The sequence below is a fragment of the Pseudophryne corroboree genome, chromosome 4 (genome assembly GCF_028390025.1).
Source record: "Pseudophryne corroboree isolate aPseCor3 chromosome 4, aPseCor3.hap2, whole genome shotgun sequence".
Lineage (NCBI taxonomy): Eukaryota > Metazoa > Chordata > Amphibia > Anura > Myobatrachidae > Pseudophryne > Pseudophryne corroboree.
Window position 1 is genome coordinate 125,192,773 of NC_086447.1, and position 26,733 is coordinate 125,219,505.

At 47.0% G+C, this 26,733-nt stretch overlaps 1 protein-coding gene and 1 long non-coding RNA gene across 5 annotated transcripts; one reads left to right on the forward strand and one right to left on the reverse strand.

The window, feature by feature from the left end:
* Positions 1–24: 24 nt before the first annotated feature.
* C4H2orf50 (chromosome 4 C2orf50 homolog) lies at positions 25–24,797 on the reverse strand. 4 transcript variants are annotated; one of them, XM_063915414.1, is made up of 4 exons: positions 24,627–24,797; positions 9,003–9,248; positions 1,642–1,681; positions 25–387 (listed from the first exon to the last, which is right to left on the reverse strand). In XM_063915414.1, the coding sequence occupies exons 2-4, from the start codon at positions 9,227–9,229 to the stop codon at positions 196–198; spliced, it is 459 nt and encodes a 152-aa protein (XP_063771484.1). In that variant the 5' UTR covers positions 9,230–9,248; positions 24,627–24,797; the 3' UTR covers positions 25–195. The 4 variants fall into 4 exon arrangements, with proteins under 4 accessions (XP_063771484.1, XP_063771485.1, XP_063771486.1 ...); XM_063915415.1 differs by lacking the exon at positions 24,627–24,797 and adding an exon at positions 24,456–24,611; XM_063915416.1 differs by lacking the exon at positions 24,627–24,797 and adding an exon at positions 9,482–9,592.
* Positions 13,290–13,794, forward strand: LOC134911159 (uncharacterized). The gene is made up of 3 exons (XR_010176366.1): positions 13,290–13,359; positions 13,455–13,560; positions 13,743–13,794. It is a non-coding gene; the product is annotated as an uncharacterized LOC134911159 (long non-coding RNA).
* Positions 24,798–26,733: the final 1,936 nt, after the last annotated feature.

Genomic DNA, 26,733 nt, shown 5'->3' on the forward strand with positions numbered 1-26,733 from the left:
AAAAAACTGAACCCCCATGAAGTATTACTGTATGAATCCAAAATATTGTTTATTGGCAATCGTTGCTTCATCTTTCATCAACAATGGCCATTAATAAGTGTTCGTATCTATCCGCCGTGCTGCAATATTCAGGATTGTACCCATGACAGTAGTGTAGGACTCAGCAGAGGTCAGGCCGCGTTGTGTAACTATTGGTTAGCAGGGCAGAAGTTCCGTACCCAATCTCTTCTTCTGATTTCCACTGGTTAGAAAGAAATCCATATGGACCAATGTTTTACCCATGTCGGTGCTTATCCTGCTGCCAATCATTTGGTTGGTAGTATTGGGCACTTGGTCGGAAAAAATTGGTACATATTCGGGCGGCTTTTCCACTTCTTTTTTATTTCCCTAAACAAAATAATACATATGATAATGCTAAGTAACTGCAATATATAAAATTATGCAAATAATACATATCTGTCCTTTAAAGCTGTACAGAAACAAAATAATGAACTGCCATACAAATAAAATCACATCTAAGCGATACCATAGTGAACAACTAATGAAAACCCCCCAATACATAACAAGCTGTCTAAGATCCAGGCCACCCAAGTCATGCAGATTTTATTTAGGAAGAACCAATAGTCATTAAATCTTGTTATCTGTAAAATTATATCGGAGATTGAGCATAAAAGCACTTTGCTTCTAGACCACTGATTTTGGAACAAAGACTTCCCTATGTAAAACACAGTAGGATCAATTTAAGTAGGAGCATTGCAAGATGGCTTGTTGCAGCGCAATGTATGGATGATGCAGTGCGCACAAGACCTCTAAATCTGGTCACCTCAATTCATGCATTTTAATACACTCCTCTAAGGGACTGCAAACTAAAATGCACAATGTAGAGGATAATTACAGGTGATTTAAGGGCACCATGACACATCACCAGTATCACCTGCACATAGCCCTCATAATTGAATTGACCCCGTGATGATTATGCAGAGAAGTAATTTACGGGAGGCACTCGATATACCGGCTGTCGGGATCCCGGTGCTCACCATTCAGGCGCCGGGATCCCTCTTGGGGTGTCCACGACACGCTTGGAGGGAGAATAAATAGCATGGCGCGTGTAGCACGCCACCGTGCCCGCAGCACGGCGAGCACAGCGAGCCAACAAGGGGCTCTTTTGCGCTTGCCCTGCTGCCGGGATTCTGGCGGTCGGGATCTTGGCACCGGTATGCTGGGCGCCAGGATCCCGACAGCCGGCCAAACGTAGTACACCCATAATTTAGACTTACATTGCCTGCATATTTTCACCCACATGCAGAGTTGTATTAGCAGGACTGCACCACACTTGCCCACTGCAAGAGACTCCCGGATTTGGGAGAAAGTATTAAGTGAGCAATTAACCTTTATCCCACCAGTGCCAGCAATTCCCAGATGAAGTGGGAGCAGATTCGTGGTTCCCTGCACCTGCACCCCCCACCTGGGCCTTTGGTTAACAGGCCTCCTGGATGTTAGTGCTCTTAAGTAGGCAAGTATGCTTTGTGTCCATGACATGATATGTCCTCGTTCCAGACCTTGTCTTTGCATTGTCATTGTTTGTTTCAGAACAATGGAAGTTTACTGCAAGCTTTATCTTATTACAGGGACATTTCTTACCAGTGCGTCATACTCTTTTAGGAAGCTCCAGTTTTCATGCCTTGGGAAAAAGGAACAGGATAATTATTTGTGTGATGTTGTTATCGTCAGGAGTACCATCCTTGGCTGTCATGTCTCATAGACCGCAGTGCGTCTAACCGCATACGATCGGGCAACTCAAGGCAGCTGTATCAGACAACAAGGCTTAAAAAAATCCAAAACCTGATACTATTTATCTAGTTGATAAACATAATATGGTATTTAAAGTACATAGAACTCATAGACAGCTGTTTATGGTGGTTTGTATAAGGGGTGAGAATGTACATGGAAAAGACACGTCCACACTCATTACAGCTGTCATTCCTGGGTTCAGGTATTTCTTCAGACTGCACCCATGGTACAGAGGGGGTCATTCCGAGTTGATCGTAGCTGTGCTAAATTTAGCACAGCTACGATCATCTTCCCTGACATGCGGGGGGACGCCCAGCACAGGGCTAGTCCGCCCCGCAAGTCAGTCCGCCCCCCCCCCCCGCGCGTACAAATACAAATGCATCGCACAGTGGCGATGCCTTTGTATTTGCGGAGTAACTCCCGGCCAGCGCAACCACAGCGGCGCGCCCCCCCCCAACGGTCCGGCCACGATCTGCGTTGGTCAGACCGCTTCCCCTAAGTGGCGGCTTAACACTGCCGTTCAGCCCCCTCCCGCCCAGCAACCGCCTCTGTCTCAGAGGCGATCGTTAGGCAACGAAAGCAGCGCAGTACCGACCCGATCGCTGCGCTGCGACAAACTGCAGCGAGCGATCGGGTCGAAATGACCCCCAGAGTTCCTTCACACAAAACTTTTTTTAGCCTCCATATCGGCAGCCATTTCCTGAAAACTCACCTCTTCAGGCAAGCTTTGATACCCCCTCCCCTGCCCTCTTACAAAGTTTACACAAAACTTACATTTATTTTCCATCTATATTAGAAAAACCTGGTGACCCCTGACTGGATCACATAGCACCACTTAACACTTTCCCACTTTAATCTAGAAGGACCAATATGCACCATGTGGCATTGAGAGGGAGATGGGGTGGGTACAGATTACCCGTCTCATCTAGGTAACCCGGCGGGTCCAGGTCATGACCCCACACCTGCCCGTGCCCCCAATCAAGCAACAGGGGCCTAATGTCTTTATTGCTCTGTGTGGCAACCTCAAATTTCCCTACAGATTGTATGATTTTAGTAAGGGGCCCTACTCACTGGCCGACCCGCCGCCGAGCTGCCCGACGGCGGATACGGCCGACGAGCGACCCGGCGGCGGGGGGGCAGTGACGGGGGAAGTGAAGTTTCTTCACTCCCCCCGTCACCCGGATGCATTGAAGTGCAGGCAAATATGGACGAGATCGTCCATATTGGCCTGCATGCACAGCCGACGGGAGACCAGCGATGAACGAGCGCGGGGCCGCGCATCGTTCATCACTGGAGTCTCCACACTGAAAGATATGAACGAGTTCTCGTTCATTTATGAACGAGATCGTTCATATCTTTCAAAAAATCGGCCAGTGTGTAGGGCCTATAAGGCTCTCTTACTTTCTTCTGTGAAAAGCCCAGTCATGATTTATTACTGAGTTTCCCTAAATGTAAAGCTTCATGATGAAGGCTGACACTATAAATGCTAATAAACAATATTAAATAAAATGTCAGTGACAGAGCTGTCAGTCCTAATACAGAAATAAATAACTCCCCCGTCATATGGCATACTGTATGTTACCATCAGTGTTTCTGTATACTACCATATGACATTGGCCCTCATTCCGAGTTGTTCGCTCGCTAGCTGCTTTTAGCAGCCGTGCAAATGCTAAGCCGCCACCCTCTGGGAGTGTATCTTAGCTTAGCAGAAGTGCGAACGTAAGGATCGCAGCGCTGCTACAAAAAAAGATTGTGCAGTTTCAGAGCAGCTCGATACTTACTCCTAGCTAGCGATCACTTCAGTCTGTTTAGTTCCTGTTTTGACGTCACAAACACGCCCCGCGTTCGGCCAGCCACGCCTACGTTTCCCCAGCCACTCCTGCGTTTTTATCGGGCATGTCTGCGTTTTTACACACACTCCCTGAAAACGGTCAGTTTCCACCCAGAAACACCCACTTCCTGTCAATCACTCTGCGGTCAGCAGTGCGACTGAAAAGTGTCACTAGACCTTGTGTAAAACTGCATAGTTTTGTGTAAAAGTACGTTGTGCGTGCGCACTGCGCACCATATGCATGCGCAGAAATGCCGCTTTTTGAACTAATTGCCACGCTGCGACCGAAAGCAGCTAGTGAACAACTCGGAATGACCCCCATTGTGGGAGATTGGTGGTCTGTTAGGAGCCGATTCAGACCTGATAGCTAGGCTGCGTTTCCTCACAGCCTGCGATCAGATCTGAACTGTGCATGCATATGCACCACAATGCGCAGGCGCGATGGTCCGCAGTTCCGGGGATCGCCGGTCAGCGACGGGATGGTGCGAAAATTCTAAACGCACCGGCAATCACAATGAGATTGACAGTAAGAGGGCTTTTGTGGGTGGCAACTAAGCGTTTTAAAGGAGTGTCTGGGAAAACTCAGGAGCGACCAGGCGTTTGGAGGGAGGGATTCTGACGTCAGCTCTGGCCCCGATTATCGCAGCGGCTGAATAAGTCCTGGGCTGCGCAAAAACTGCACAAACTTATGTTTGTGCAGTTCTGCTACACATGCGATCGCACACACACCATACCCTGCCCCTGTAGGCGGCGACTACCTGATCACAGGGATGTAAAAAACGCACCCTAGTGATCAGGTCTGAATTACCCCCTTAGTTGCTATAGGGGTAGAGTATATCAGGGGATTGTTTAGCCTTAGTCACCTAATTGAACATGTTCTCATATGTAGCACAAGTGCCACGTGCCTGGGGAAATGTATGTATTGACGAATGACAACTGTTAGCAGCTAAAACCAAGGGCGGTAAGCTACTGTGAGTGTGACACTACTGTGACACATGCTCTGCATGTCCATGAAATGACAACATAACGGGCCCATTAGATTTGGTCACGTCAGTCTCATTGCCCTCTCACTGTGTGCTCAGACCTATTAGTATTAACAGGATGTAGTTAGGATCCCGGTAGTCAGGGTCCCAGTGGTCAGCATACCGACGCCGGGATCCCGGCCGCCAGAATGCCGGCAGGGGGCCAGGACTATTCACACTCGAGGGTGTCCACAACACCCATAGAGTGGGAACAGAACCTGTGGCGAGCGCAGTGAGGCCGCAACGGGCTTCGATTCGCTTGCGTCTCTGACGGCATTCTGGCGGCCGGGATCCCAGCGTCGGTATGCTGACCGCTGAGATCCCGGCGACCGGTCACCCGTACCCAACCCATATTACAAATTTCTTATACTAAATGCAGATAGACACCTGCATGCTGAGCTGTCACATCTATGTACCCACACTGCTTCTATCCATGCGATGGGTTTCTTTTTCGCCATCATTATTAGGCTGTACTTGCTCAGGAATATAATGGTGTGAAAGATCCCTCTGAGTCAGACAACCCATAGCCTGCAGTTCCATCTACATGCCCTCAGTACACCCAGGTTTGGACTGGCCCACAGGGGTACAGGGGAAACCACCGGTGGGCCCCACTGCCTGGGGCCCACCTCCTTCTCTAAGGATCAGGTTCCGGACTGTGCACTTGAATTATATATTATACATATGTTACCTTATACTGGACTATGGTGTATTTTCTACGGTGCATTGCTGGTACATTATCATGCATACAGCAGATGAATGTACTGCATATATTTATGAAGGGGCCCAGACGTTGCACTCTCTAATCGTTAGTCAAACCAATGAGGTGGCAGGCCACACCCCCTCTGCAAACTGGCCACACCTCTAAATATGGGCCCCTACTACTCACACTTATCGACTTTTCAGCTGCTCTCTCTGGGAGAGAGCAGCCAGGTCGGATCAGCAGGGGGCGTGGAAGAGTAGTGATGAGGATAGGGGGCGGAGCAGAGGCGGAACGGGGCGTGGCTGGGGTGTGGCTGAGGTATTGCATCATTTAAGACCCCCCCCTCGTCACATAATGCCGCTATTACCGACATTATACTGTAGGGGGCGTGGCTGTGATGTCATGATTCAACAAGAATCGCGTCATCGACTGCCCGGACCACCCACTTTACTCACTAAGTGGGCGGCCGGGCAGGGGGGGAGCACAGGAATCGGGAGACTTGCCTGCTTTTCCGGGGGGCCAGGAGGGTCACCCGATTTTCGGCAGCCTCCCGGCCATTCCGGGAGAGTAGGCAAGTATGCTACTACTGCATTCCCCCGGTGGGCCCTACATGCCCCAGTCCGACACTGAGTACACCCTTACTATACTTGGCATCAGGGCTGTCTTAACAGCAGTGTAGGCCCCTGGGCACAGCAATGCACTGGGCCCCCTACCCATCCTCCAGTGGTAGGGGTGGGGGGTGCTATCAGCGGCAGCTTTGAAGTCCCGCGGGTGGTAGGGGGTGTTCTATCTTCCGCTAAGCATGTAGGACCTGGAGCAGTCATTTCTGCTAATTACTCCTTTACTGCACAAATGGGGCTAAACTGTAGAAGGGGGCATTGGGCTGAATGAAGAAGCCCTGGTACATAACTTTTAGGGTGGTAGGGGGTGTTTAATACGTAGGGGAAGGGTGGATAATGGAGTGGGCCTAATATTTATAATTTTCTGGTGGGAGGGCAGCTTGCTTGACTGCAGATATCTCAAGTTCCTGAAAATATATTTCTTAGCTTTGAACTGGATAAAAAACTAGACAGTCCCACTTTTCACAAGGTACTGGGGAATTAGGGCTCAGAGTTCAGGAGCCAGATCAATTCACCAATGAAAACCTAAAACTGCATATTAGGCGTGTGGAGCTGAAGCAGGGACCAGCTGCTTGAAGGCTGATATCTCTGGTTCTGGGCATAGTAGAGACAAGCTGCCAGTTTTCACCAAAAGGAGAGAGTCGCAGCTTTTGGATTATACCCTCAGAAAAACTCTAAGTCAGACAGAACCCGAGATATCTGGCTGGGAAGAGCAATTAACAGGCTTGGATGGGGACCACTACTTTGAGGTCGGATATCTCCAGTTCCCCATGGCCGATTTTAAAAAATCTGGTACCCCTGGAAAGAGGGGACCCTCAGCTATCAGCCTAGGGCCCTTATACTCCTGGGGCCCTTGGGCAAGAGCCCATTGAGCCCATACGGAAAGACGGCCCTGCTTGGCATAAGTGCAAACGCCCTATTACCACACAATTATGCCCCTTTGGCTGCAGACAGCAACGCTGAGACGTGACTGAGTGGCATACGACCCTTAGAAGTGTGCGCTCGGCTCTGAAGCATGCACATCACTATAACATGCAAGATCCATCCACAAAATGGACTTAAATGCAGCTCTGTAACTATTGTTTTCAGTGGATGTAAACGTTTTGTTTCGGGTAACACCTATAACAGCTCTGTGCCCAAGTTATAGCCAGCATTACCTCTACCAGGAGCAGAAGTCTGCAGCATATTGCCCCAGCAATGCTTCCTTTAAAGGACATTGGGGGTAATTCTGAGTTGATCGCAGTAGTAAATTTGTTAGCAGTTGGGCAAAACCAAATGCACTGCAGGGGGGGCAGATATAACATTTGCAGAGACAGTTAGATTTGGGTGGATTATATTGTTTCTGTGCAGGGTAAATACTGGCTGCTTTATTTTTACACTGCAATTTAGGTTTCAGTTTGAACACACCCCACCCAAATCTAACTCTATCTGCACATGTTATATCTGCCCCCCTGCAGTGCACATGGGCCCTCATTCCGAGTTGTTCGCTCGCTAGCTGCTTTTAGCAGCATTGCACACACTAAGCCGCCGCCCTCTGGGAGTGTATCTTAGCTTAGCAGAATTGCGAACGAAAGATTAGCAGAATTGTGAATAGAAATTTCTTAGTAGTTTCTGAGTAGCTCGAGACTTATTCAGCCATTGCGATCAGTTCAGTCAGTTTCGTTCCTGGTTTGACGTCACAAACACACCCAGCGTTCGCCCAGACACTCCCCCGTTTCTTCAGACACTCCCGCGTTTTTCCCAGAAACGCCAGCGTTTTTTCGCACACTCCCAGAAAACGGCCAGTTTCCGCCCAGAAACACCCACTTCCTGTCAATCACACTACGATCTCCAGAACGATGAAAAATTCTCGTTAGGCCGTGAGTAAAATACCTAACTTTTGTGTAAAATAACTAAGCGCATGCGCTCTACGAACCTTGCGCATGCGCAGTAAGCGAATAATCGCAGTATAGCAAAAATCGGCAACGAGCGAACAACTCGGAATGACCCCCATGGTTTTGCCCAACTGCTAACAATTTGCTACTGCGATCAATTCTGAATTAGACCCATTGTGAGCTTGTAACAATCATATTACTGCAGCAGTCCTCTTTTCCGCGACAAGGAATGATACTTTTTGTAACCTCACTGCCAGCAATGATAGTTATACTGTACCCCTACATTTTTTATATAATATGAATAATCATATGCTAAAAGTTCCTGATTGTACATATAAATATCACAGACAGCGTGGGAAATGTTATAGGATCCATGTTTGCAAAAAGTGACGCTTTTAGTTTTTCCGAGATTTTGCAGCAGGATTTAAATCGTCAACTCAATTTAATTTTATTTTTTGAATGCAAAACCAGGTCGATTTTGACTGTAAAAGACAGCGCTCATTTTAAAATCCGCTGATAAATCTCAGAAAAATCGTCACTTCTGCTATCTGGAATCCTATTGCACCTACTGCAACTATCTATAGTTGTTCTCGCCATCTGATGGCGTAGGTTCCTCCACCGGCAATGTCCAAAATTTGCTGAATGAGCGATGGCCACTCCGTGCACCTAATAAGGAATGGGCCGTTACGTAAAAGATTCAGGGGCAGATTTATTAAGCTCGGTGAAGTGATAAAGTGGAAGGTGATAAAGCACCAGCCAATCAGATCCTAACTACCATGTCACAGGCTGGGTTTGAAAAATGACAGTTAGGAGCTGACTGGCTGGTCATTTATCACCTTCCAATTTATCACTCCACCGAGCTTAATAAATCAGCCCCTCAGAAACTAGTCACCGTGAATAGGCCCCACAGAGAGACCAGAACTTCTTTTGTATACATTGAAAACGATTAGCAGAGATCCCTGCGGTGCAGCTAATGGGGGAGAGGGGTCCTGGTAGATGAACCCACATACAAGTTCTGGTACTGGGAAGGGAGGGGGTGTTGTAAACTTCTTAAACAAAAGGGAATTCCCTGTAATAAATGTACATTCTATTCTACAGTATTTGTTGCCAATAATTTCTAACACTAACCACAATAATTGAAATATAAAAAAGTGAAGCACTTACCATTGTTTTTCGCCTCGTTTTTCGGCTTCTACAAACTCCCTCCACACCTGGTCTTGCTGGACGGCATCCCCCCAGGCTTGTCTCCCTTTCTCCCGATCAGACAGCGACAGAGCTTTTCGCGTCCCGGGAAGGGACTTATTTAAAGAGACGCTGGAAGTTGATGCCAGTTTTGTTGCAGTCCTGTCCGGCATCCTGTAGCCGGCTGAGGTGGCTCTTCTGATAGACATTCTCCGTCTTCTGCTGAGACTGCACACAAGTATAATACACAGATCATATAATAACAATGGTGATGTGTCCGGTATAAGGATTGTTGTCTGGTGGGATCTGCTGCTGAGTGGGCTCCCGGAAATTTCTCTCAATGAATTAATATCTGTTCCCTCCTGTGAGAGACAGGCAGTGCAGGGAGCTGCGGTGGAGATGGTTACTTGTGTTATTGCTGTGTTGTGAGGATGAAGTAAATACCACAGAGAGATACTCACACACTTCCCAGTCTGTTTACCGCAGCCAATGGCAACCGGATCAGCTGCAGTAATCATGAATAGAAGAACAAAGGAGCTAAGGAGCTAAGCAGCGCTGGGGCAAACTTCACAGAGCTGTCTGCTGGAGCAAAGCCTGGAAGAATGAATAAGTAATGCCCAGCTATATAGTGCTCTATGCAGCAATATATTCCTCACCGACAGAGAACATAAAGCTACAGTGTATGATTATCCATAGAGGCTCTGAGCAGTCTAGGATGGGATGCGTTTATGTGACTGGCGGCCTAGGGATGGGACATGTTTTACTGAAGTGCAAATATGCTGTAAATCAGGAATAAGAAGTGAATAAGAAGCTGGCCGAATAAGAAGCTAACTTCAGCCTCGTGTAAATCAGGAGCTGTCCACATCGGCTGTTTGTTTGTGCAGTCATGCAAGCTCATATAAAAGGCGATGCCCATAGTTATATGAATGTGCAGCTAAAGCTACACAAACATGTCCAGATTTAATAAAAGATACAGCTAATATACATATTTAAATGTACAGCTAATGCCTTTATAAAAAAAATAATAATAATAGATTGTTAATATATCACACATGTGAAGAAACCGTTTATATATACCATATAATATATATATATATATATACATACCTCCCAACATGACCCTCTCCAGGAGGGACAGAATGCTCTGCTCCTGGACTTCCCTCTTCATGTATGATTACCATCACCTGTGCTGAAACACCTTTCTTATCCATTAACCTGTTCAACACAGGTGCCGGCAATCATAAAGAAAGGGAAAAATCCAGAAGCAGAGCATTCTGTCCCTCCTGGAGAGGGTCATGTTGGGAGGTATGATATATGAATATGAAACTAAGTTGTATGAGTTATACACTCACTTATATAATTTTTATAGTTAATAGATCTTCCCCTTACTAAGTGAAAGGAGTATTTTTTTCTCCATGGGGTGGGAACTCTTTGTACCATACTGGTACTTTAATGGATGGTCTAATTGATATCAACCCAATTAATTTACCAGGTCTACCACGTGTTCTAAATTGGTTAAACATTATACCCATTTGAATTGCCTTCACTCCTGAGTCTCTGAGTGTCAGGTTCAAGCTGCTGACCGATGAGGTATGTGCTATATTATAGAGATTTCTTTAATGATTGGCACTAATGAACCAGGGCCGTAACTAGGTGTGTGCGAGGGGGGCCTCGCACACAGCGCAGAGCCCTGGGGAGCGCAGTCACGGCCCTATTGAACACTGTACGGAGCATCAGAGCTCCGTACATCTCCACTGCCCAGCCGCAGCCCGCCCCAGCACAGCAAGCCGCCTCAGCTCCTCTGTACAGACTGACTCTGTACAGTGGAGTTGAGGCGGCTTGCGGCATGTTGGCGGGTCCTCCCCGCTCCCATACTCCGCACTACGGTCCCATCCGCAATCCGCCTCAGCTCAGAACTGGATTTTTTAAAAGGATCCCCCCCGCAGCCCCGCCACCTACCACAGATCGGATCTTTGATCCGATCTGCGGTGCTTTGCTCCCGGCAGCGGCTTTCCATTGCAGTGCAAGATGCTTGTGTGCCGCGCCACAAGCAGGGCAGGCAGCTGGGCGATGGCTGTCCCGGGCTCCCGGCTCTCCTGGCTCCCGTGACGTCTGCAACTACAAAACACTGGCGCAGCGCCGCACGCCAGTGATGCCACAAGGGAGCTGAGCTACAAGCAGGGCAGCTGAGCGACGGCTCAGCTGCCCAATCATCTGTGAAGGCTGCAGGGAACAAGGAGGAGTCGGACGGCCTCTGGAGCTCTGGAGCGAGGGGTTGTGGTGTGCAGCCAGAGAAGAACTGTTGCTCTCCTATGTGTGCTAGCAGCCTGCCAGCAAAGTAAAAAAAAGTAAGGCTGGCTGCACTTAAAGTTTAGGTTATGAGTTTTATATATATATATATATATGGGTGGTCTTCTGTTTGCCGGCGGTCGGGCTCCCGGCGCTCAGTATACCGGCGCCGGGAGCCCGACAGCCGGCATACCGACAATTATTTTCCCTCGTGGGGGTCCACGACCCCCATAGAGGGAGAATAAAATAGTGTGGCGCGCGTAGCGCGCCACCGTGCCCGTAGCGTGGCGAGCGCAGCGAGCCCGCAAGGGGCTCATTTGCGCTCGCCAAGCTGTCGGTAAGCCGGCGGTCGGGCTCCCGGCGCCGGGATGCTGGTCGCCGGGAGCCCGACCGCCGGCCACCCGTAGTGAACCCATATATATATATATATATATATACACTGTGTGTGTGTGTGTGTATATATATATATATATATATACATACACACTGTGTGTGTATGTGTATGTATATATATATATATATATATATATATATACATACATACACGATACATACATAGATTGTAATGGCGGTGGCACTAATGGTCATGCAAGAAATGTAATGTTAAATGCTTCTAATTTTCGTTTATTAAAAAAAGTTGCATTTTTGCATTACATTTCTTGCATAACCGTGAGTGCCCGCCACCATTGCAATCTGTTTTATTTTTATTTTAGGTCTTGGGGCCCCCCTGTCTTAAGTACCCTGCGCCCTACAAAGCCTTAATCCAGCTCTACCTCAGCTCCACTGTACGGAGCTTCAGAGCGGGGAGGACCCGCAAGCATGCTCCAGCCGCTCAGCTCCGTTCAGCTCCGCTCAGCTCCATTGCCCAGCCGCAGCCCGCCCCAGCACAGCAGCACCAGCCAGTGTCACAGAGGACAGCGGGGAGAGATAGTAAGTGTCTGTCTCTCTCTCTCTCTATCGACGCTGTCTGCCGTAATGGTAAAAAGGGGACGCTGTCTGCCGTAATGTGTAAAAAGGGGGACGCTGTCTGCCATAATGTGTAAAAAGGGGGACGCTGTCTGCCGTAATGTGTAAGAAGGGGACGCTGTTTGCCATAATGTGTAAAAAGGGTGACACCGTCTGCCATAATGTGTAAGAAGGGGACACCGTCTGGCGTAATGTGTAAAAAGGGGGATGCTGTCTGCCGTAATGTGTAAAAAGGGGACGCTGTCTGCCGTAATGTGTAAAAAGGGGGACTGTCTGCCGTAATGTGTAAAAAGAGGGACGCTGTCTGCCGTAATGTGTAAAAGGGGCTCTACCTGGTGTAGTGGCACTACTGTGCGGTGTAATTTGAATAATGGAGACTACTGTGCGCCGTAGTATGAATTGGTATTATTTTGTGGCCACACCCTTTCCCCATGAAGCCACGTCCCTAATTTTTTTGCGCGCGCCTAAGGCGCACACTGCCCTTGTTTTGCATAAGGGGGGGGGGGGTGCGCCAATGCCGTTTCTTGCACACAGCACTAAAATGCCTAGTTACGGCACTGTAATGAACTACACCCCCTGTGGGTAGCACTTTGAGTAATTTGTTTGAATTATTCGATCATAGATCAGTGATACCGTCCATAAAGTATGGGTTTCCCTAATAAAGATATCATGTGGGTTCACTATACTGATGGTTAATACAATTAGTCCTGGGTTTTCCAAATATGAATAAATGGCTGGTTATAATCAGATCATTTAGTAGAGGATCGTTGTATAGTGGTAACATTGGTGTTTGTTATAGCCAATTCTGTGGCTTTGTTCTTTATCATATATAGAAACCACACGGGTTAGTCATGACATCTGTTCATTAGTGATCAGACATTAATGATACCAGAATTTTTATAATTATGGGTGTCAAAATACGATAGGGGTCTATTTATGAACTCATAGGTGTTCTTATAATTAATACCCAATTAATCAATTTATTAGGTTCCTTATGCTTGTGAACCAGTTAGATTCTATACACATATGAATCTTCCCCATATTCGAATATCTGATTGTCAGACTCAAGCTGATGATATATGAGGTATGTGCCATTCCATTGGATTAATCCCAATCTCTGCCTAATTGAACAAAAAGTGTCCTTTAATTAATAAAGGTTATTAAACGTTTTTTAATTAGGTATGGTCCTCGCTGTATCAATCAAGTCCCATTGAAATATTGAAACGTTGTTCATACATCTTTGAATGACCTTTTATGTGCTGACAATATGTTCTGAAATGAAGAGGTATGTTTTTCACAACCTGTGCTTTTTGGTTCTCTTTTTTCCACTTTCTTCATGTTATTTATTCTGTTTTCCTCCTCATGTTGCTATGTCATGTTCTTTTGATACCAATATGTCATGTTATATGTGAGTGTAAGATGCTTATTGCTATGTATTTGTTTTGACTTATTATTCTACAATTGTAGATTTTACCCCTGATGAAGTCTTGGAACAAGACGAAACGCGTTGGTTTATTTATTTATCTATCTATTATCTGATGTTACCTCCGAATCTACAATAAGGAGAAGAAGGAAATCGTAGTGATATAGCTACGCTTTTTCCTCATCACTACAAACTGATTGTTCAAATTGTGCGACAAATGTAAATGTATCAACTCTGTATACTTATGAACATTTGTGTCGGGTTTATATGTTGTTTTAATAAATTTTTATGTTAGTATTTGTTACCTGACGTAATTTATCCTGAGAGTACTGTAAGGGTCCGTTTTTAGGTAGGGCGTTGATATAACTCCCTTGGCGCCATCTCCTCTATTTCGTTTCATATATATATATATATATATATATTTATATATATATATATATATATTTATATATATATATTAATATAGACTAAGCGAATGTCCGGCACTCCAACAATATTTACCAGCTGCTGTGGTGCAGTTCTATGGATTTGCATGTACCAGGAGATTGAAGCTGCACTCACAGACTTATAAACACCAATTAGATCCCCGGCGAAGACAGAGAGTCAGACAACCAGGGTACCCTGGTTGTCTGACTCTCTGTCTTCGCCGGGGATCTAATTGGTGTTTATAAGTCTGTGAGTGCAGCTTCAATCTCCTGGTACATATATATTAATATATATATTAGTGATGTGCACCGGAAATTTTTCAGGTTTTGGTTTTGGATTCGGTTCCGCGGCCGTGTTTTGGATTCGGACGCGTTTTGGCAAAACCTCCCTGAAAATTTTTTGTCGGATTTGGGTGTGTTTTGGATTCGGGTGTTTTTTTAAAAAAAAAACCCCTCAAAAACAGCTTAAATCATAGAATTTGGGGGTCATTTTGATCCCATAGTATTATTAACCTCAATAACCATAATTTCCACTCATTTCCAGTCTATTCTGAACACCTCACACCTCACAATATTATTTTTAGTCCTAAAATTTGCACCAAGGTCGCTGGATGACTAAGCTAAGCGACCCAAGTGGCCGACACAAACACCTGGCCCATCTAGTAGTGGCACTGCAGTGTCAGACAGGATGGCACTTCCAAAAAATAGTCCCCAAACAGCACATGATGCAAAGAAAAAAAGAGGCGCAATGAGGTCGCTGGATGACTAAGCTAAGCGACCCAAGTGGCCGACACAAACACCTGGCCCATCTAGGAGTGGCACTGCAGTGTCAGACAGGATGGCACTTCCAAAAAATAGTCCCCAAACAGCAAATGATGCAAAGAAAAAAAGAGGCGCAATGAGGTCGCTGGATGACTAAACTAAGCGACCCAAGTGGCCGACACAAACACCTGGCCCATCTAGGAGTGGCACTGCAGTGTCAGACAGGATGGCACTTCCAAAAAATAGTCCCCAAACAGCACATGATGCAAAGAAAAAAAGAGGCGCAATGAGGTCGCTGGATGACTAAGCTAAGCGACCCAAGTGGCCGACACAAACACCTGGCCCATCTAGGAGTGGCACTGCAGTGTCAGACAGGATGGCAGATTTAAAAAATAGTCCCCAAACAGCACATGATGCAAAGAAAAAAAGAGGTGCACCAAGGTCGCTGGATGGCTAAGCTAAGCGACACAAGGGGCCGACACAAACACCTGGCCCATCTAGGAGTGGCACTGCAGTGTCAGACAGGATGGCAGATTTAAAAAATAGTCCCCAAACAGCACATGATGCAAAGAAAAAAGAGGTGCACCAAGGTCGCTGGATGGCTAATCTAAGCGACACAAGTGGCCGACACAAACACCTGGCCCATCTAGGAGTGGCACTGCAGTGTCAGACAGGATGGTAGATTTAAAAAATAGTCCCCAAACAGCACATGATGCAAAGAAAAAAAGAGGTGCACCAAGGTCGCTGGATGGCTAAGCTAAGCGACACAAGTGGCTATAAAACACCTGGCCCATCTAGGAATGGCACTGCAGTGTCAGGCAGGATGGCACTTCAAAAAAATTGTCCCCAAACAGCACATGATGCAAAGAAAAATGAAAGAAAAAAGAGGTTAAAGATGGAATTGTCCTTGGGCCCTCCCACCCACCCTTATGTTGTATAAACAGGACATGCACACTTTAACGAACCCATAATTTCAGCGACAGGGTCTGCCACACGACTGTGACTGAAATGACTGGTTGGTTTGGGCCCCCACCAAAAAAGAAGCAATCAATCTCTCCTTGCACAAACTGGCTCTACAGAGGAAAGATGTCCACCTCCTCCTCATCATCCGATTCCTAACCCCTTTCACTGTGTACATCCCCCTCCTCACAGATTATTAATTCGTCCCCACTGGAATCCACCATCTCAGGTCCCTGTGTACTTTCTGGAGGCAATTGCTGGTTAATGTCTCCACGGAGGAATCGATTATAATTCATTTTGATGAACATCATCTTCTCCACATTTTCTGGAAGTAACCTCGTACGCCGATTGTTGACAAGGTGAGCGGCTTTACTAAACACTCTTTCGGAGTACACACTGGAGCAACTTAGGTAAAATAAAGCCAGTTTCTGCAAGGGCCTCCAAATTGCCTCTTTTTTCTGCCAGTATACGTACGGACTGTCTGACGTGCCTACTTGGATGCGGTCACTCATATAATCCTCCACCATTCTTTCAATGGTGACAGAATCATATGCAGTGACAGTAGACGACATGTCAGTAATCGTTGGCAGGTCCTTCAGTCCGGACCAGATGTCAGCACTCGCTCCAGACTGCCCTGCATCACCGCCAGTGGGTGGGCTCGGAATTCTTAGCCTTTTCCTCACAGCCCCAGTTGCGGGAGAATGTGAAGGAGGAGCTGTTGAAGGGTCACGTTCCGCTTGACTTGACAATTTTCTCACCAGCAGTGTCTGCCGGAAAGTGAGATACAACGTAGGTTTTAAATCTAGGATCGAGCACGGTGGCCAAAATGTAGTGCTCTGATTTCAACAGATTGACCACCCGTGAATCCTGGTTAAGCGAATTAAGGGCTCCATCCACAAGTCCCACTTGCCTAGCGGAATCGCTCTGTTTTAGCTCCTCCTTCAATGTCTCCAGCTTCTTCTGCAAAAGCCTGATGAGGGGAATGACCTGACTCAGGCTGGCAGTGTCTGAACTGACTTCACGTGTGGCAAGTTCAAAGGGTTGCAGAACCTTGCACAACGTTGAAATCATTCTCTACTGCGCTTGAGTCAGGTGCATTCCCCCTCCTTTGCCTATATCGTAGGCAGATGTATAGGCTTGAATGGCCTTTTGCTGCTCCTCCATCCTCTGAAGCATATAGAGGGTTGAATTCCACCTCGTTACCACCTCTTGCTTCAGATGATGGCAGGGCAGGTTCAGGACTGTTTGCTGGTACTCCAGTTTTCGGCACGCGGTGGCTGAATGCCGAAAGTGGGCCGCAACTCTTCGGGCCACCGACAGCATCTCTTGCACGCCCCTGTCGTTTTTTAAATAATTCTGCACCACCAAATTCAATGTATGTGCAAAACATGGGACGTGCTGGAATTTGCCCAGATGTAATGCACGCACAATATTGGTGGCGTTGTCCGATGTCACAAATCCCCAGGAGAGTCCAATTGGGGTAAGCCATTCTGCGATGATGTTCCTCAGTTTCCGTAAGAGGTTGTCAGCTGTGTGCCTCTTATGGAAAGCGGTGATACAAAGCGTAGCCTAGGGACGAGTTGGCGTTTGCGAGATGCTGCTACTGGTGCCGTTGCTGCTGTTCTTGCTGCGGGAGGCAATACATCTACCCAGTGGGCTGTCACAGTCATATAGTCCTGAGTCTGCCCTGCTCCACTTGTCCACATGTCCGTGGTTAAGTGGACATTGGGTACAACTGCATTTTTTAGGACACTGGTGACTCTTTTTCTGACGTCTGTGTACATTTTCGGTATCGCCTGCCTAGAGAAATGGAACCTAGATGGTATTTGGTACCGGGGACACAGTACCTCAATCAAGTCTCTAGTTGCCTGTGAATTAACGGTGGATACCGGAAACACGTTTCTCACCACCCAGGCTGCCAAGGCCTGAGTTATCCGCTTTGCAGCAGGATGACTGCTGTGATATTTCATCTTCCTCGCAAAGGACTGCTGGACAGTCAATTGCTTACTGGAAGTAGTACAAGTGGTCTTCCGACTTCCCCTCTGGGATGACGATCGACTCCCAGCAGCAACAACAGCAGCGCCAGCAGCAGTAGGCGTTACACAGGATGCTTTGGAGGAATCCCAGGCAGGAGAGGACTCGTCAGACTTGACAGTGACATGGCCTGCAGGACTATTGGCTTTCCTGTCTAAGGAGGAAATTGACACTGAGGGAGTTGGTGGTGTGGTTTGCAGGAGCTTGGTTACAAGAGGAAGGGATTTAGTGGTCAGTGGACTGCTTCCGCTGTCATCCAAAGTTTTTGAACTTGTCACTGACTTCTGATGAATGCAGTCCAGGTGACGTATAAGGGAGGATGTTCCTAGGTGGTTAACGTCCTTACCCCTACTTATTACAGCTTGACAAAGGCAACACACAGCTTGACACCAGTTGTCCACATTTCTGTTGAAATAATTCCACACCGAAGAGGTGATTTTTTTTTGTATTTTGACCAGGCATGTCAATGGCCATATTCGTCCCCCGGACAACAGGTGTCTCCCCGGGTGCCTGACTTAAACAAACCACCTCACCATCAGAATCCTCCTTGTCAATTTCCTCCTCAGCGCCAGCAACACCCATATCCTCATCCTGGTGTACTTCAACAGTGACATCTTCAATTTGACTATCAGGAACTGGACTGCGGGTGCTCCTTCCAGCACTTGCAGGGGGCGTGCAAATGGTGGAAGGCGCAACCTCTTCCCGTCCAGTGTTGGGAAGGTCAGGCATCGCAACCGACACAATTGGACTCTCCTTGGGGATTTGTGATTTAGAAGAACGCACAGTTCTTTGCTGTGCTTTTGCCATCTTAACTCTTTTAAGTTTTCTAGCAGGAGGATGAGTGCTTCCATCCTCAGGTGAAGCTGAACCACTAGCCTTGAACATAGGCCAGGGCCTCAGCCGTTCCTTGCCACTCCATGTCGTAAATGGCACATTGGCAAGTTTACGCTTCTCCTCAGACGATTTTGATTTAGATTTTTGGGTCATTTTACTGAGCTTTATTTTTTTGGATTTTACATGCTCTCTACTATGACATTGGGCATCGGCCTTGGCAGACGACGTTGATGGCATTTCATCGTCTCGGCCATGACTAGTGGCAGCAGCTTCAGCACGAGGTGGAAGTGGATCTTGATCTTTCCCTATTTTACCCTCCACATTTTTGTTCTCCATTTTTTAATGTGTGGAATTATATGCCAGTAATATATCAATAGCAATGGCCTACTACTATATATACTGCCACAACTGAAATGCACCACAGGTATGGATGGATAGTATACTTGACGACACAGAGGTAGGTAGAGTAGTGGCCTACTGTACCGTACTGCTATATATTATATACTGGTGGTCAGCAAACTGTGCAAAACTGAAATGCAGCACAGGTATGGATGGATAGTATACTTGACGACACAGAGGTAGGTAGAGCAGTGGCCTACTGTACCGTACTGCTATATAGTATATACTGGTGGTCAGCCAACTGTGCAAAACTGAAATGCACCACAGGTATGGATGGATAGTATACTTGACGACACAGAGGTAGGTAGAGCAGTGGCCTACTGTACCGTACTGCTATATAGTATATACTGGTGGTCAGCAAACTGTGCAAAACTGAAATGCACCACAGGTATGGATGGATAGTATACTTGACGACACAGAGGTAGGTAGAGCAGCGGCCTACTGTACCGTACTGCTATATAGTATATACTGGTGGTCAGCAAACTGTGCAAAACTGAAATGCACCACAGGTATGGATGGATAGTATACTTGACGACACAGAGGTAGGTAGAGCAGTGGCCTACTGTACCGTACTGCTATATATTATATACTGGTGGACAGCAAACTGTGCAAAACTGAAATGCACCACAGGTATGGATGGATAGTATACTTGACGACACAGAGGTAGGTAGAGCAGTGGCCTACTGTACCGTACTGCTATATAGTATATACTGGTGGTCAGCAAACTGTGCAAAACTGAAATGCACCACAGGTATGGATGGATAGTATACTTGACGACACAGAGGTAGGTAGAGCAGTGGCCTACTGTACCGTACTGCTATATAGTATATACTGGTGGTCAGCAAACTGTGCAAAACTGAAATGCACCACAGGTATGGATGGATAGTATACTTGACGACACAGAGGTAGGTAGAGCAGTGGCCTACTGTACCGTACTGCTATATAGTATATACTGGTGGTCAGCAAACTGTGCAAAACTGAAATGCACCACAGGTATGGATGGATACTAGTATACTTGACGACAGAGGTAGGTAGAGCAGTGGCCTACTGTACCGTACTGCTATATAGTATATACTGGTGGTCAGCAAACTGTGCAAAATTGAAATGCACCACAGGTATGGATGGATAGTATACTTGACGACACAGAGGTAGGTAGAGCAGTGGACCACTGTACCGTACTGCTATATATATAGTTATACTGGTGGTCAGCAAAATTTTCTGCACTGTCCTCCTACTATTTACTACAATGCAGCACAGATATGGAGCGTTTTTCAGGCAGAGAACGTATAATACTGGTGGTCACTGGTCACTGGTCAGCAAAACTCTGCAATGTCCTCCTACTATATAATACTGCTGGTCCCCAGTCCCCACAATAAAGCAATTAGCACACTGAGCACAGATATTTGCAGCACACTGAGCACAGTCAGATATGGAGCGTTTTTCAGGCAGAGAACGTAGATATTTGCACTTGCAGCACACTGAGCATAGATATTTGCAGCACACTGAGCACAGATATTTGCAGCACAATTTGCAGCCCACTGAACATAGAAACTGAGAGGACGCCAGCCACGTCCTCTCACGATCATCTCCAATGCACGAGTAAAAAATGGCGGCGACGCGCGGCTCCTTATATAGAATACGAATCTCGCGGGATGATGACGGGATGATGACGTTCGGGCGCGCTCGGGTTAACCAAGCAAGGCGGGAGGATCCGAGTCTGCCTCGGACCCGTATAAAATGGGTGAAGTTCGGGGGGGTTCGGATCCCGAGGATCCGAACCCGCTCATCACTAATATATATGTGTGTGTGTGTGTATAAAAAAAAAAATCCCCCTCCATAAAGTATCAATATATAATATATATAATACATAGCTGACACTTTAGTAAGACAGCATTTGTAAAATTTGTCACCAACACTATAATAAAATGGCAGCTGCCACTAAAACAAGGGTGCAGTTACAATACCACTAGTCAGGATCCCGGACGCCGGAATCCCGACTAGCGGTGAAATAACGCACCTGGAATTCCGACGACACCCGTAGAGGGAGAATAGAACCTGTCAGTAGCATGGCGAGTGCAGCGAGCCCACAAAGGGCTTTCTAGCGCTCTTCCTGCTGCTGGCATACCGGTGGCCAGGATCCCGCTATCGGTATACTGACGGACGGAATCCTGGCCGCTGGTTTTTCATACTGATCCCCTAAAACACAAATACAAACAACCTTGCCCATAATTAATACTGCACGTTTGTGGGTACCATACCCATACTTAATTAGAGACAAGGCAAATACAATTTTCCTTATTAAAAGGTACCTAAATAAAGGACCCCATACACTAATGCAACATGTCGGACCCTCATGTCGCAGGCGATCACCCCGGCAGTCTTCCGGGCGGCAGGATCGCATAAGATACATCGTATGCGGTCCTTTTGCTTACGAAGTATCTTGTGCGATCCCAGCCATGCCTGCGGGGTCCGACATATCACGAGTGCAGCACAGTCAATCTAGGGGATCCGATCCGATGCTCACGGGACCGCGCATCGGATCGGATGTAAAACACATCCGAAATTCCCCGATTTCATCTGATATATCGTCCCGAATGGCTGAAATTGGATGAAATCGGGCATTATTGTTCTAGTGTATGGGGCCCTTAAGGGTCTAATTCAGCATGGGTCACAAAAGCAAAATCTTCCTCTAATGGACAAAACCATGGGGGTAATTCAGATCTGATCGCAGCAGAAAAGTGGGGGGCGGGGGATAAAAGATGGGGAAAGAATTAGACAGGAAAGGGGATAACAGAGAAACAATTATGTGTGCCTGTGACCTAGCAAAATACTATAATTGTTTAACTCAGTGACTTATCTATAATGGGTGGGTGCAGGGCATGTGGGACACATAGGCCTCTGGGTCCAAGGGCATCACACCGCACATCCTCCCCCCATTTAATATACTTACCTCTCCGGAGTGTTGGTGCTGCACAAATCACTGTACTGAAGCAGTTACATAAATCACCAGGACACAGTCAGGCGCCATGATCCTGGAGACCTGCGCTTGTGCAGTAGACTCTGGCCCACTACCAGATTGTACTGAGATACCCCGACAGGTGCTAATTTGGTTTATCTTTTCCCTTTGTTCCACCAGAGAGGTGAAGAGGGTTGTCCTCAAACACAATTATCAAGTCCCTTTTTCAAACAGAATTCTCTTTGAGGCAGAGACTCAGTGGCGTCAGAAGGCGGGTGCGGGGGGTGTAGCCCGCACCCGGGTGTCGCCCTCGGAAGTGACAGGAGCCGAGTGCTGCAGTGAGATAAACCCCTGCAGCACTCGGCTCCTGTCACAGAGAAGAGCCGGCACTGCATGCTGAGCAGTCTCCGGAGCGAGGGGGGGGGGGGGGGGGGGGGGGAGAGCCGCGATGCCACGCCCCTTTTATTAGACCACACCCCTTTCGGATGCCCGCGGCTCCTGCGGGCGGGGGTGGGTTGATAATACAGAGTGCGCTCCGGGTGTCACCACACCCGGTGACGCCTCTGCAGAGACTGTTGGCCTTAATTCATGTTTATATGCAATGCCAATCTTTTTGCAACAGATAGCTTATCAGCAGACTGTGTATATGCTGCGATCACACGACGCACGTCTCAAGGTACCTTTGTGATCGCGCTTGCAATTATATTTTATACGCGGAGTGAATGACGACAAGGGACCATTTGGGGGAGTTAACGTGGGAGTGGCGGCAAAACAACAGGGATGTCATGGCCATTTTCAAGGCTTGTATGTGCTTTCAGCTGCGATCATGTACGTAGAGAAACATGGCGTCGCTACTGCCTCAGTCAGTCTGCGTAGCCATAGGTCAACCCTAGGAGTCGATGTTCCTCGTTGTTGTGCATGTGTACACATTTGCTGAGAAATTGGTGATGGCTCCGGTGGACGTCTATCTTCCTTCCTTGCGATGATTAGCAGTTCCGTAGTGTAGCAATACGCAACTGCGTTCAAACAGGACTAATATTTTTAAGTTAAGCTGGGTCATGCAATGTACATAAACAGCCTTGATTCAATACATTGGTTTCAAGAATATTAAACATTCAAAATTACATATATATATATATATTTATTTATTAACAGTTTCTTATATAGTGCAGCATATTCCGTTGCGCTTTACAATTAGAACAACAGTAATAGAACAAAACTGGGTAAAAACAGACAGACATAGAGGTAGGAAGGCCCTGCTCGCAAGCTTACAATCTATAGGATATATATATATATATATATATACACACAGTATGTGTATATATATATATATATAAACTGAGTTAATAATGCCACATCTCATAAATTAAATACAAACACTGCAGTGACCTGGATCACTGTTGCCGCAGGTGGGTGGCATTTACTAATTATCAGGACTTGATGGAACAGGGCCCGGGTTTGCCGCTAGCTCCACCGCCCCCTCCTTCCCCTAAACTGCCAACGGCTCCTACTGTCTCCCCAGCACACGCTGCTGTGTGCTGGGCTGTGCCGGGCGCACGGAGTGAGCTGCTGCTAAGCAACAGTAGTCTCCCCTGGCTGTGCAAGGGGGAGCTATCAAACTGATCATGCCAACCCTTGAGAGGCACCATGGCGCCCCCTGTGGAGCTTTGCAACTCCGTAAATAAATTTTTTCTGTGTTTTTTTAAGGAGGTGTGACCACCGTTAGGCCATGCCCCCCAAGTACCCAGGCACAGCCTCGCTCTCTATGTCACTAACCAGGATAACACTTACATTTGTAACATGTTAAACATTTCCCAAAGCCATTTATTACACTATAACAGAGTCATTTTAAGCTAGTGAATAGAACTCGCTGTCCTATTTCTACCACTGAACTGTAGGGTTTATTTTATACCACTTAATTTCTATTTAAGTTCCAAAAAAACTACAATTTCCCTTAAAGGGATTTACACTTTCAGGTCAGGTAACCTTGCGTTGGTGCACGTATGTACTCAATTATTATTATTTTTTCCAGGGTATTAGCGGTGGCATAGCATCTTTAGCTGAGGCAATACACTGATGCTGAGTATGAGCAGTAACGGAAGTGACGTTGACATGATGAACACTTGAATGGTGCAAACCGGGCTTGTTTAACTTTTTGGTGCTTGCGTAGCTTCACTTCCCAGGGACTGTAGTAGTGTGGAGGATTTAACATTAATGCACCTCTAATAGCTAGGGTATAAACTCTTCAGTGTGTTCCTTATATATTCCCTTTATGCTGACTTGTGCATTACTTGAATTGTGTATAATAGCTGCTTTGCACTTTTACATTCAATAAATAGGTAACTGTAACGCCCTATCTTACTACAGAATAATAATGTACAGCTTACCTAGATGCAGTTGAGGTTAGATCTAGAGATGCTGATAATACACAGTCTTCTTTCAAGATACTACCAGAACTCTATATATTGGGTCTTTATTTCAAATGCCTGAGATATGCACAGTTAGTGCTGCTATTTGTGTTACCAACTTGGTGTACAGCCTTAATGCTGTGTACTCACAGTACTTTGAAAGCCAGTGGGGGTCTGTCGTAGAGCTGGGTGGGACAGACTCCTCACACTCGCCTCTCAGCTCTCTGGAATGGGCGTCCTCAGCGCGCCTCCTCACAACACAGCTCTGGCCTGCAGGTCAATTACCTCAGCTCTGCACTAACCAACTGCTGCTCGTTGCCAACGGTCACTGGCCTTACCCCATGACACTGCTCAACTGATCGCCGACACAGCTGTAAAGGCTGCCATGCACTTTCGCTGTAGGTAGGGGGGCTGCACTCTTGGTTTTGCATGTAATATTATTGTCCTTTTAAATCCTTCTTCCAGAACCACCAACAAGTGGTAAATGATCCTAAGGGTCATTTGCAAAGTGTAAGTTGTGTCCTTGCTGGGCATATGCCATTCTGTGATTTCACGCTATGTTTGGAATAGGGGTGTGGTATGTGAGGTAAACATTTATCATGTTGATGTGCATCAGGGAATGCTGACATGGTGAAATTTTAACATGCTTAGCATGTCAACATTTATTATGTCCACATAGATGACATGTATTTGTAAAAAACAGAATATTGTTTTGTGCGATAAGATATTTAATTGGGATTTAAGACGTGGAGACAACACAGTGACTGTCCTTGTAAGCATATTGCCACAGACCTTTGTGGGCCCCATAGCAATATATTAAAGGGGCCCCAGGCCCAATGCTTCTTGAGAGACACCTCTTGTAGCAGTTATTAATTTTATGCCCCATAATAGTGCCCTAGTTCATTTTCAAAACCATAGTAGTGGTCTAGTTAATGTTATGCCCCATAGTAGTGCCCAAGTTTTTTTTCTTTGTCTACATGATGTTACATTGTAGGGCTGCCAGTACACATTACACCACACAGAACCCCCAATTCACATTGTCATACAGTGTCCCCAGTTCAAATTATGCTATGATACAGTGCGCCAGTTCATAGTATGTCACACCGGAAGCAAGGGCTGCTGGGAGATACAATTTTTAATTAGAACTGCTCCACTGCAGTGTGGTGCCGATGGCCACTGGGTGCTGTGCATGTCTCCGGTGCAGGCAAGTTTGTGTGTGCGCGCGTGTGCTTGGATGTGTGTGTTTATTTTGTGTGTGTGTGGGGGGGGGGGGGGGTTGCCAGCAACTTTACTAGTGGTGGGGCCTCACAACCATTGCCCTGGGCCCCCACCAGCCTTAATCCAACCCTGGGCCAGTTCAAATTATGCCACATTACAGGGCCACCTAACCATTATAACACCCACTATACACACCTCTCACTAAAAACGTATTATCACACAATTCAGGATGGGCAATGGATCAGACCATACTTGCCGACTTTTGGGCTGCTCTCCCCGGGAGAGAGCAGCCAGTCGGCTCAGCCATGGGGCGGGCAGTGAGGTGACGCGCAGAGGGGGGCAGGCCAGAGGCGGGGCGGGTCAGAGGCGGAACGGGGGCATGGTTGCTGGACCGCGTCATGTAAGCCACGTCCCCACTGTGTAATGCCGCTATTACCAACATTATACAGCAGAGGGCGTGGCTATGATGACGCGTTTCAACAAGAATCGCGTCATCGCCTGCCCGGACCACCCACTTTACTCGCTAAGTGGGCGGCCGGGCAGGGGGTGACCCCTGAAATCAGGAGACTTGCTTGCTCTTCTGGGGGACCGGGAGGGTCACCCGATTTTCGGGAGCCTCCCGGCCATTCCGGGAGGGTAGGCAAGTATGGATCAGACCCAGTTGCTTAGTAGGCAAATTTGGGAAATTAGCATGCTACTTTATAACCTGGTTCCAGGCCCTCTTAAGCCTCTGCGATCCATAGTAATGGCAACCTTTGCACCCACTATAGTTATGCCCCCATGCAAGGTCGTAGCCAGTACTTTGTGGGCCCCATAGCAACATTTTGATGGGGCCCCTGTCCCAATGTTTCTAGAGAGACTACTCTCCGCAGCAGTTGTTCATTTTATGCCCCAAAATAGTAACCTAGTTCATTTTCTGAACCATAGTAGAGCTTAGTTAATGTTATGCCCCATAGTAGTGCCCTAGCTTCTTTTATGGGGATCCGATCTTTAGGTCGACAGTAAGTAGGTCGACACTGTCTAGGTTGACCACTATTGG

Bases quoted from the DNA above. Each gene is read 5' to 3' on its own strand.
- C4H2orf50 (XM_063915414.1), bottom strand. From the start codon at position 9,229: ATGTCTATCAGAAGAGCCACCTCAGCCGGCTACAGGATGCCGGACAGG. The intron at 1,682-9,002 runs GTAAGTGCTTCA...CTTTTTCCCAAG, and splicing joins AAACGAGGCGAAAAACAATG to GCATGAAAACTGGAGCTTCC. The intron at 388-1,641 runs GTAAGAAATGTC...TATTTTGTTTAG, and splicing joins TAAAAGAGTATGACGCACTG to GGAAATAAAAAAGAAGTGGA.